The sequence below is a fragment of the Macaca thibetana genome, chromosome 6 (assembly GCF_024542745.1).
Source record: "Macaca thibetana thibetana isolate TM-01 chromosome 6, ASM2454274v1, whole genome shotgun sequence".
Lineage (NCBI taxonomy): Eukaryota > Metazoa > Chordata > Mammalia > Primates > Cercopithecidae > Macaca > Macaca thibetana.
The window spans coordinates 49,726,707-49,739,275 of record NC_065583.1 but is presented as its reverse complement, the minus strand read 5'-3'; the positions used below and the strand labels follow the sequence as shown (position 1 = coordinate 49,739,275).

At 39.9% G+C, this 12,569-nt stretch overlaps 1 protein-coding gene across 2 annotated transcripts in view; it reads right to left on the bottom strand.

The window, feature by feature from the left end:
• The window catches only part of MEIKIN (meiotic kinetochore factor), a 140,003-nt gene extending 131,657 nt beyond the window's left edge, over positions 1 to 8,346 (bottom strand). Inside the window, exons 1-4 of one of the 2 annotated variants that reach the window (XM_050792843.1) lie at positions 8,048 to 8,346; positions 7,826 to 7,919; positions 7,340 to 7,427; positions 5,303 to 5,363 (exon numbers count right to left, since the gene is read on the bottom strand). In XM_050792843.1, coding sequence (XP_050648800.1) covers positions 5,303 to 5,363; positions 7,340 to 7,427; positions 7,826 to 7,919; positions 8,048 to 8,153 — 349 coding nt within the window. In that variant the 5' untranslated portion in view covers positions 8,154 to 8,346. The remainder of the gene's footprint in view (positions 1 to 5,302; positions 5,364 to 7,339; positions 7,428 to 7,825; positions 7,920 to 8,047) is intronic. The other variant, XM_050792844.1, reaches the window with a different exon arrangement.
• Positions 8,347 to 12,569: the final 4,223 nt, after the last annotated feature.

Genomic DNA, 12,569 nt, shown 5'->3' with positions numbered 1-12,569 from the left:
AATGGGAGTCCATCTTGACTCTGCAAAATCAGTGTTCTTCAGAATTCTGAATACATTTTTCTCCCCACCACATTCTACCTTCTGGAGTTGTTCTTCAGAAGTCCAATGCCATTGATATTCTTGATTGTTTATTGCAATTATTTTTTCTCTGGAAAACTAATACATTTCTCTATTTATCTTGAGGATTTAAAAATTACATAATGTTGTAACTTGGTATGGTTTTTTTTCACTTATTGGGGTGAGCACACTTTGCACCGTCCAAATTTGGCTCTCAGTATCTCTGTTCATATTCAGAATTTGAATGGCTCTTTCAGTAAATAGACTCATGAACATTTTTTATTCTAGGAAAATTTCTAGCTTTGTGTGTTTAATAATTTTCCTTCTGTTTATAATGTCTGAACTACTGTTTTTTAGATGTTAGAATCATTGGACTCATCTTCTAATTATTTTTCTTGTTAAAATAACAACTTTATTGAGATATAATCACATGCCATAAAACTCACCCTTTTTTTTTTTTTTTTGAGACGGAGTCTCACTCTCTCGCCTAGGCTAGAGTGCAATAGTGCGATCTTGGCTCACTACAGCCTCCGCCTCCCAGGTTCAAGCAATTCTCCTGCCTCAAAAATTCCAAGTAGCTGGGATTAGAGGTGCACACCACCAAGCCCGGCTAATTTTTTGTATTTTAGTAGAGACAGGGTTTCACCGTGTTGCCCACGCTGGTCTCGATCTCCTAGGCTTAGGCAATCCACCCACCTCGGCCTCCCAAAGTGCTAGGATTACAGGTACAAGCCACCGTGTCTGGCAAAAACTTACCCTTTTAAAGTGTACAATCAGTGGGTTTTTTTGTAGACTTATGGAGTTGTGTCCCGACTGACACTATTTCTATCCTTTATCTTCTCTTTCATGTTTGTTCAACTTTTTGGAATATTTCCTTAAATTTATCATCCAATTCTACAGAATGTTTTCTGATTTCATATTTTTATTTTTTAATGAATTTTTTGTTCTGAATACTTTTTATAGGAGACTGCACTTGTTTCATGGACACAACATTCTTTCAACATCCTGAGGATATTAATGAAACTGTGGCTTTTTAAAAGATTTCTTTTTCTTGTATTGTTGCCCTTCAAGTTTCTTTTATTTAGTTTCTATTATTTTAAATGTTTACTTTAAATGTCTGGTAATTCTTGAATGTTCAAGAATGAGGTACCAAAATGGCATCATAACTGGGGCATAGGAAGAAGTGGATTTTACTGAAGAGTATTTAGACGGGGACCAGGCCATACTACCAGAACGCAGATTCCACAGTCTTTTCCTGGGCACAGAAGTTTCCAAAAGAGGAATCCTTTAATCTTCTAGTTGGAGTGTATTTGCCTGAATGCATAATGGGTCTGGGTATTTCACATCAAAATATACAGACTTTCACTTAATTCCCTTTCCTCCCCGGCCACTGCTAGTTTTCAGTACAGTATCCTTGAATCCAGACCCTCTGCTTCAATGTCTTAGACTAGCAGGGTGGGAAGAAGCATAGTTTCCTGGCCACAGTGTGTTAAGGAAAGGATCAAAGCATCTAACTGTTACTTATGAAGATTCCAAAACATCTTATTTTAAATATTTCCTCCAAGAATATGTAATGCCTCTAATTCCTGAACCTTTAGCCTGAATCACTTTGTTTCTTGGTTTGTCTCTACTCTAGACACCTAGTTTTCAGCTTTTTTTTTTTTTTTTTAAGATCTGTTAGGTCAATTATAATTCATTAATCTACCTTCCAGATTCCAAACTTTCATTAATTATCTCTTGCCAGCTGAGGTCTCTTCTTTGAACCTATGGCTTTACAACATTTTTATGCCTTTATTGATATTTTAGTAGGGTTTCAGAAAAGAGAAATGTGTATTCAATCTTCAACATTAAATATAAAATCCTTAATTAATTTTTCAACGTGTTATAAAGTTACTAGATTCCAAGGTAGAATTAAAACAATAAATCATATATTAACTAGAATTCTGTGGGCTGCTCAAAACTTAGCCCATCACAGTGTTTTATTGTGGGAAAAAGTATTTCAAGTTTCAAATATCAGCAAATGAACTTTTAGAATACAAGTAGTTTGTAAGTTAGAGACAGTTTATTTTCTATTTCCTTATACCTTTCACATGTCAACTTGATAAACCTAGTAATCAAGGACATTTCTCATATATTTAAACTATGATTTTAGAAAATGCTGATTATGGTTAAATGGTATTTTCTCTAAATAGAGTACAAGACCCATCCAACAAGCATTTGAGACATTCAACAATTATTTGAACCTGTATTATCTTTGAAACTGTATTCCAAGCATGGGATAGGAAGATAAAAGATAGTGCTAATTTTCAGTGGCTTTAGAGTCATTTTCCTCTTTTTCAAGAGTTAAAGACAGACAAAAACAATTACACTGTGGTTTTGAGTCTTTTGGCAGAAGTATACAGAGTGCCACAGAACTACCAGGATAGAACAAGTCACCTAGAAAAAGAGAAGTCAGAAGAGGCTTCCCAGGAGAAATGGCTCCTGAATTTATTTTTGAAAAAGTTAAGGCCGGGCGCGGTGGCTCAAGCCTGTAATCCTAGCACTTTGGGAGGCCGAGACGGGCCGATCACGAGGTCAGGAGATCGAGACCATCCTGGCTAACATGGTGAAACGCCGTCTCTACTAAAACATACAAAAAACTAGCCGGGCGAGGTGGCGGGCGCCTGTAGTCCCAGCTACGAGGGAGGCTGAGCCAGGAGAATGGCATGAACCTGGGAGGCAGAGCTTGCAGTGAGCTGAGATCCGGCCACTGCACTCTAGCCTGGGTGACAAAGCAAGACTCCGTCTCAAAAAAAAAAAAAAAAAAAAAAAAAAAAAAAAAAAAAAAAAGAAAAAGTTAATAAGGCAAAGAAGGGAAAGGAAGGAGAGAAAAGCATTTCCTGAGCACCTCCTATGTCCTTTTGCACTGCATTCTAGGAAATATTCCTCTAGTCTTATTTTCTAGCTCACTAATTTTAGTTGAATTAATTCCAATATTAGACTCCTTGGTTAAGTTTTTAATTTGATAATATTTTTAGTTCCCAGGGACTATAATTTTTTTCATAGCAGCCTGCTATATTATGGATTCAGTGGCCTCTTGTATCTAGAGATACTTAGTTTTGTGCCATTTCCTCAAATGTTAGTTCTATTTGTTGCATTTGTTGCCTCTTTTCCTTGGAACTGGTTTTCTTCAAAAGTCTGGATATTCCTGGTTGCCTTATTCATGTCTCTGAGAATCTGTTTATATGGCAGTAAGTAAAAATTCTGAAACAGTGGCTTGCTTCTGGAGATTTCGGAAGAGTGATAAGACATTCTGGGAACTTGTGTTCTAGGTGGGGATGTCCTGTATTTTTTACATACTGTAGGTTACATGGAGGCACTGCCCTGTCTGGCCAGTGTCCACACTGGAAGTCTGCTGTATCAGAAGTCTCATGGTTCAGAGAGCCATACTAACTTTATTATGCAGTTAACAAACATAAGAATTGACTACCTCTTTTACTTTTTTCTTCCTCTGCTATCCTTGTGGCAATATGCAGTTACTTCAGACTCTCCTCTGTTTATCAACTCAGCCCCAACATTTGACCCTTAAAAGCCAGCCCCCCTGATAGTTCACTTTGCTTGGGAGTAATTCTCAGGGTTTTCTCCTGGCAGCAGGCACTGGTAGCTGCCATAGTTTCCAATATAAGAAGGGGATAATGAAAAAGGGACCAGATATTTCAAATGTAGTTCTTAATCCATCACCTTGACAATTCCTTCAAGATCTCTTTTTTTTTTTTTTTTTTTTTTGAGACGAAGCCTCGCTCTTGTCCCCCAGGCTGGAGTGCAATGGCACAATCTTGGCTCACGGTAACCTCCGCCTCCCAGGTTCAAGTGATTATCTTGTCTCAGCCTCCCAAGTAGCTGGGATTACAGGAGCCTGCCACCATGCCCAGCTAATTTTTGTATTATTAGTAGAGATGGAGTTTCACCATTTTGGCCAGGCTGGTGTACAACTCCTGACCTCAAGTCATCCACCTGCCTCGGCCTCTCAAAGTGCTGGGATTACAGGCGTGAGCCACGGCGCCTGGCCAAGATCTCTTTCATTACAGTCTTTTGCATTTACTGATCAAGGGTTTAGAGTATTTCTAGGATACTTTTACCTCTGCAGTGTTTTGTTTTTTTGTTTTTTTTTTTTTTTTTTTTTTTGCTCTTGATATGTTCATCAATTTTGTCTCATTTGCTTTTAAGAATTCCTCTATATTTCCAATGTGCTGGTGGCATCCTTGTTTTCAAAATAACTTTGATTATACTGATATGTAGATGGCTCACCAATTTCTATCTCCAGCCCTCCATATCCAACTACCTGGTGGATATTGCTACTTAGCCATCTTAAATGCACTCATAACTTAATATACTAAAAACTGAATTTTCAGTCTTTTCCTCAAACCAGTTTTTCTTTCAGTGAATGACACTACCTTGTATCCAGTTATACAAGCCAGAAATAGTAGTCATCTTTGACACCTCCATCTCCTTCACTCTTCATTTGCCAAATCCTGTCTCATTACCTCAAATAGCCATCACATCAGCACCCTTCTTTCCATCTCCAACGTCACCACCCTAGAAGGCGCCATTATTTCTCCACTAAACTACTTGAACAGCCTATTAACTACACTCTTGATTCTTTCCAGTCCTTCTTCCACACTGCAGCTAAAATGATCATATCATTCTCTATTAAAATGACTTCAATGACTTTCTGCTGCTCCAAATATAAACATTAATATTTCTGATATGGAAGACAAAGCTATGCAGGGCCTCAAACTGGTTGTCTAATCCTGTCTTATACTCACATTTCCTCCTACTCTCTGTACTGCAGTCATACCAACCTTCTTCAGTTACTCAATGCATAATGCTTAGTCCCATGTTAGAGCTTCCCTCTGCCTGAATTTCTCTCTACTCATCTCTGCATAGTTAATTTCTACTCTCCTTCAGATCTCAATTCAATTACCATTTCCTCATGGAAGTCTTCCCTAATTTCTCTAAATAAACTCAAATTAATCACATTCAAGTCAATCCCTTTTATAGTACTTATCACAAGTAATTTCACATTTACTGGCATGTGCTTAAAGGCTTTAAGGATGAGATCTATAGCACAGTCAGAAGGATTCACTTTGGAGTAGGAAAAAGATACCTCTTCCACTGAGATGGGAAGATGAGGACAGATACAGATGGATGCTTATGTTTGGAGGAAAGACAGAAAGCTGAGGGAGTTCACATCTGACAGTCTTACCTGATACTAGTTCACTATTTGATGAACTACTATCAACCTGGAGGTCGTCAGTAACTGATTCCTAAGTGAAATAAGAATTAAAGCTATAGCAAAATTATGAGATTGACCATTTCTATATTATAATCTTGTACATTGATTTATTTTAGAAAAATGAAAACATCAACTTTGTATTTGTTTCATATATATAATACATTCATTCAGTTTATTGTTCAGATGTAATCTGGTATTTAATATTAAACCTAAAAATAAATATTAAACTATAATACTATGAACATATCTTGTAATCAACAATATGCTAGTCAACTAACTACTGTGGGATGACAGCAAATAGAAGATAGAGGTGAATGTTTTTCTGGTTCCCTAGTGGGGAGGGGCTTTTTTTCCATCTATAGAGGCAAATATATAAATCAAAAGAAAAGACTAGTAAGTATAAAATACTAGAAATAAAATTAAAGGCAAGTAAACAAATATGGAAACACTGGTTATATATGTGTGTAGAAAAGCATAACTATCTTTAATATTTAATAGACATTTAACAAAAAAGTACAAATGGCCAATAATTTGAGGAAAAAAAGTATCAACTTCCCCAGCATTCAAGAAATGAAAAGTAAAAACCATGTTACTTTTCATCTATCTATCTATCTATCTATCTATTTCACATATACACACACACATATATATAAAAGTCTCCGGTAAGATGGTGCTGATTTATCAACATAAATAAAAAACTTGAAGCATGATCCAACCTGTGATCCACTACAAAGTATTTATCTTAGGGTAACAATGTGAGGTACACAAAAAACTTCTGTAACAGAATGTCTGGAGATCAATAACAGCAAAACCTAGGAAACAATCTCAATTTCCCAACCACAGGGAAACAGTAATACAAATTACAGTATATCTATCTACGAGACAAAACACTATGAAGACACTAAAAGTCATATTTTTGAAGACTAATGTATGGGGATATACAATAAGACAACTTGTAATTTTTTTTCAAGCACAGGAAAAAAAGGAACAGAAACATATAACAATTTGAAGAAACTTTCAAAACACTATTTTTTCATAGTATAAATACTCTACAAGGACTACTTTACACTGTTAAAACATGGGCTAAAAGCCTTTTTAAAAAATGTCTTGTGTTGAAACTGCCTTCCCCCAAAAACATGTCATAAAGAAATATTAAGTTAAAAAAAAAATAGAACTTGGCCAGGTGCGATGGCTCATGCCTGTAATCCCAGCACTCTGGGAGGCCTAGGTGGGTGGATCACTTGAGGTCAGGAGTTTGAGACCAGCCTGGGCAACCTGGAGAAACCTCCTCTATACAAAAATTAGCTGGGTGGTGGTATGTGCCTGTAATCACAGCTACTCAGGAGGTTGGGGCAGGAGAATCGCTTGAACCCGAGAGGCGGAGGCTGCAATCAGTGAGCCAAGACTGTGCCACCGCACTCCAGGCTGGGTGACAGAGCAAGACTGTCTCCAAAAAAAAAAAAAAAAAAGGAACTTGACTATGAAATTTAATGTTAAAGTCAGATGAGTTACAAGCAAGTTTTAAAATCTGAGTTTCCCTAAATTAGTGCTGTACAGCTTTAAAATATACTACAGAATTCATATTAAATACAGCACATCAAGAAGTTATAAACTATTCTAATGAATAAACATTAGAATGCTCTGTAACATATTAAACCCTTAGTAATGAATGTTTCCAGTTGTTAACGGAAAATCAAATGGAAAACATGATAAAAGGAGTTATTAAGTAACATTTTGTATTTGTCATACAGAAAATTCACCAATTATGGACGTTTCTCCAAAAACGTGTCAAGGGAAAGAGAAAAACAAAAATGCATGACTATGAATCTACCCAAGTCAGAAATTCAAGGCCCTGTCTAAATACACATCAGTGTTTATAAAAATACTGGCGAGCTATCTAACATCTACTGAACAAAGCCCATTTTATTATTTCATCCGGAGATAACATCAGGTACTGATAGTCTCTACACTAAGTGTATCCAAGGAATAAAAGAGAAACATACATACACTCAACGGTGCAATCTTCTCATCCTGGGTGTCTTCACTAGACCTATTTTCTTGCAGACTTTTCTCTCCTGTAACTCTTAAGCGAGGGCTAACAAACAACACAATTAGTTTGCACCGTCTGGATTTGGCTCTCCACATCTCTGTTCAGACTGTTTAGAATCTGAAAGGCTCTTCAGGGACATCTTTAGGAAGAAGTAAGGACCAGAGTGGTGACTTGCACCAAAACCCAAATGCAGTGAACAATCTTACAGCTCAGCGACCAATTTATCCCACTTCCTTTTACATAAATTGGCAAGCCTTCCCCTTTTTAAAAATAAATCTTCCTGAAGTCAAATTTTGGGGTCCATGTTCTTAGAAGAGCAAAACCAGAGTACTGTATTTGTTTTGTTCCTTGACTGTTAGAATAAAAGGCTACTAGCAGAAAATCCGGCTGGAAGGTTTCTGAGGCAGCTAGCAAGGGTGGGGCTGTTATTCCAGCCTACATACCTGGGCAGCCCAGAGCCGCTACTTCCCTGCCTGCTCCACTCCGCTTTCTCTGCAATCTTCGACAAGCCGTGCACCTTGCCTTTTCTCGTCGAACCTGAGAGAGGGCGGCACGTTTCAGGGCAAGAAACCCGGGGCCCGAGGCCTAGCACCGCCGACCGTCCCCCGTACCATCCCGCAGGGCAGCTTGGCTGAGCTTACGGTGGGCAAGCCTTGAGCCTGTACCTGGTGGGGCCTCCGCGTTCGCGGGAGAGCCTAGGTCTGGCGTCGGGGTGAGATTGAGCCTCTGACCCGCCCGCTTTTTGCGGGTATAGACCCGTAGCGGCCACATTGCTATCCCACCCTACCCCCAGGCCTTGGGTGCCTCTGGACCCTCGATGGCCTGCCTTCCTGAGGATTAGGGCTAAGTCGCAGGGAGTCAGCGTCCAGGCGAGGCCCGCAGAGCAGCCCCACAGCAATTAACCCAGCGAAAGCAAAAGCCCCAGAACTGGAGCCGCTGGGCCTCGCTCCCGCCTTTTTATGTCCGTGAGGCCGCGCAGAGGCTTCTGGGAAAACGGAGGAACGCGGCAGCTGTCCAGCCCTCCTGTAGGGGCCCCGTGGTTACTGGGCCGCTGGCGCAGGCTCCCTGAACTCCAGCGAAAAGGGAATTTTTTGAAAAAAACTTCCTCGTCCTGAAAAAGGTTTAATTCAGCCCCTCCTCCTCGGTCTGAGCACTTAGGTTTCCCCTGTGGCTGCATGCTTAATTCAATTGGGCATGAAGGAGTAAAGGCCTTCCCTCCTTTGGGTGGGCCCAACACTTCCTCTGAGCGAGCTCTGCCTATCACCACTGCGTAAGGCCTTAGTAATGGAGTTTTAGACCACCAGCACAGGCAGTCTTGTGAGGGGTCGGCCTCAGTGCAGGAAGGTCACAAAGAGGACTGAATGCACCTTAAAGTGACGAGGAGCTTCTCCCCGAGGTATCAACTTCAGTCCCCTGGGCCTCCAACTTACTGGGAGGCTATGGTAATTAAGAGTCTAACCAAGCCTCTGAAGATCCCGGGCTCTAGGAGGCTGCTTCTGGACGACAAACAGAGTCCCTTAGCCTATGTCCAGGAGCCATCTCTAGACATTTGGGTATCCTTATGGTTAAGGTAGAAGATTCCATAGGGACTCTCCTCCTTGTGCCCTGGGCCTCAACTTCTGCTGCACTAGACCAGTCAGTTTCTTCTTCTTTTTTTTTTTTTTTTTTTTTTTTTTGAGACAGGGTCTGGCTTGGCACCCAGGCTGGAGGGAGTGGTACAATCATAGCTCACTGCAGCCTCAAACTCTGGGCTCAAGTGATCCTCCCACCTCAGTCTCCCGAGTAGCTAAGACTACAGGCACATGCCACCACGCCCAGCTAATTTTTAAATTTTTTTTTTTGTAGAAATGGGGTCTTGCTATGTTATCCCAGCTGGTCTTGAACTCTTGGCCTCACGTGATCTTCCTGCCTTGGCCTCCCAAAGTGTTGGGATTACAGATGTGAGCCACCTTGCCCAGCCTTGTTTCAACTTTTATGTAACAAAATTGCGAGTTGTTTTTCAGTTGCCATGAATCCTCAGGTCATGTAACCTGAGCATGCCTAGATGAACTAAGCATGCACCCACAGGGGAAACCAAGTGCTCAGATCAAGGAGGAGGGACTGAATTAAGAAGCAGATATGCCATGGCAGGATCCAACCAGGTTGAGCTCTGGCTTCATCGCATAGCAGGATCCAGTCAGATCATGCCTCCCAGCGTCACCTCATTACAAGATCCAATCAGATCACGTCTCATTACCCTATGCTTATAAAAACCAACCCAAACCCCAGCTTAGGAAGACAGATTTGAGGATTTCCTCCTGTCTCCTTGCCAACCCACTTGCAATAAAGCTTTTCTTTTCCCAAAAGTCAGTGCCATGGTATTAGCCTCTACATTCATCAGGCCATGAGCCCACTGATTGCTCGGTAACAAACTCTTCTGCTCTGACAATTAGAGACATGTTGGAATTACCTCCCTTTCTCTCCATACTCTAGGTTGAACCATCTGGCGACATCAGATGAGCATACTATGCATGTAACAATAAGCATCTTTTTATTCTAAAAAGTGGAAATATTTCATAACATTTAAAATGCAGTTTGAAGAGAGAAAACTGTGAAAAGCTCAAAGATTTTTCTGTAACACCTCAATATTGTATGTGCAAATATAAGCACATATATATCCACAGTATTTTTGTAATATAATCACTCCGAATATTTTATTTAAAATCTGCTCATAGAAACATTTGTGATAATCAATTTACTAGATAATTAATCATCAAAATCTAGCTTTCTAAAGAACAGACGGTAGGCATTCTTGCCTGGTTTTACCTAGTGTTTTCAGTCACTGAATCAATATTTACTGAACACCTTAATCTGTATTAAGCACTGTGGTAGGTCCTAGAGATACAGAAGTGAATCGGAAATGGTCCTTCAGTTAAGGATCTCACAGCCTTGCTGCAGTATAAAGTAATTATCATCTTTCAACATCCTTTCTTTAGTCATGTCCATAATATGCTGGCAGGCAGTCTCTAGTTTACAAGCCAGGCCTTTATGGTCCCCCCCCTCTCTCTTTGGGGGCTATTGTGAAAAAACTCAGAGTTCTTAAATGATATTTGGGAGGTCTAGAGTCTGGGGTGCCTTAGGCCCAGAAATGGAAGAAACATTGCAAAATGGAAATAGGTTAAACCAAAAGCTGGTCTGCCATTTGGTGGTCCTGTTCCCTAGAACTCTGTCTCACTATACTGAATTACATTCACTGATGTGTCATCAAGTAATTCCCATAGGTTTGTGGGAATTAATATATATGGTTTCAAAACCAGAAATAAACTTTGATATGATTTCTTTAGCCAAAAGGGTCCTTAGAGATGATCTAGATGCCCCCTCATTTTGCCACTGAGGGAACCAGAGTGTAGGGAAGCTATTTAAAACAGATGATTGGCATAGGGAACATGGTTCTCCTGGCATCTGGCTGCTGCACTTGTCATACTCCCGTTCTTCCTAACACATGGCTAGGAGAAAAGTAGGGGGAGCAAAGACAGGAGCTTGAATTCCTTGGTAGCAAGGGGAAGTGAAGGAACTAGAGACAGACTTGGTCTCTTTGATACTTCACCTAGAGTCAACCTATAAAGGGGGAAAGAAACGTGTCTGCTACAAAAGGATGAGGTAGGGCAGACATAGCTCAAATTCAGTCATCTATCTCCCCCTACTCCACTTCCAAAGCTGCAAACACCAGTGCAAGTGTTCAGTCATGAGTGTTCAAACTTATTCCATTTCCCCATTGCACTGCTTCCATACCTAGACCCAGAACTCAGTAATCAGCATTTCAGTTCAACACATGGTGGATGTGACTAGGCTCAGAACAGTCATGGAGATATTAACTTCCATGGGAAAACAAATGTCAAAGAGATTTCTGAATAAATCTTTTGGAGAAACAGCCAGTTTGTGGGTTTGAGATTCCCCGAAGCCCAAAGGAAATCTTTTTGAATGATGTTTTCTTATGGAATAACCCACTGAGCATCTTTGTGGTGCTATCCATGAACTATGGGAGTCCAACTGCAAACCAGTTTATGTTTGCTTGGATGACAAGAATGGAATAAATTACAGTGATAGAGAAAATGTACCTTCAGGTATTGCAGTCTTAATGCTATGCAACATATGAAAAAGGACCAAGGGGATTTTCCTTCAATACGCATTTCTTTAGCATCTGCTATCAGCCAGAGCTGCACTGGGCCTAAAACTTCAAGCAACTCAGTCTAAGTGGGGGTGGGGCAAAAGGATCATCAACCAATCAACCACGTGGAAAGCTTCTCAGAGAAAAGGATGCTGGAATCTGAGTTTTAAAAGATGAGTGGTAGGAGTTAGGGGACTTAGAGGAAAAGGCATTCTAGGAGAAAGGGACTATATGTATAAAGGCATGTAGGCACAAGAAAGTATGATGCTTTTAGGAAACTACAAAAAGTAATGAGTATGATTGGAGCCGAGGCTCCATGGAGGAGGGAGTAGAAGAGATGCTAGTCCTTGTGTGCTGAACCAGCGAGTTTGAAGTTTATCCTGGAAACTATGGGAAGTCACTGAAGGACTATTAAGCAGGAAAGTGGCATAACTAAATTTTCAATTTAGAAAGATTGCCCTGGCTGAAATGTGGATGGCGAAATTTGAGGATGCTGGAGTGGAAACATGAAGGCTAGTTAATAAAGCACTGTAATATTCCAGAAAAGAGATAAGGGTGGCACAAACTACACTAATAGCTGTGACAATAGGGAGGAATGGATGATAGCAAACATATGGAGAAGGCAGAATCTGCATATCTTGGACACAGCAGAATTCATCATTTTAAGAAATCGTATCCATTATTCTGAATATGAGTAAAAGACATGGAAATGGTATTTTAAAGGCCACCATAATGGAAAATTTGAAGACAGTTATTTGTTATGTATTCATAAAAATGATTTAAATCCAGGCGATATCTGACAATAGCAAAAATTCCAACAGTGGCTTGGGCAAAGGAGCTCTTCTCTGGATGGACCATAAGTTCTTGGAGTTTGTGGAACGTTAACAGAGGGCGTAGAATACGAATGTAAAGTATACTGATTAGTAATGTAGCTTGATACTGTGTTTATCATAAGCACTAACTGTGATTGATAATTACCAAATATATTCACATGAGGGGATTATATTATATAAATATATAAAATAGTAATTATAAGCAAC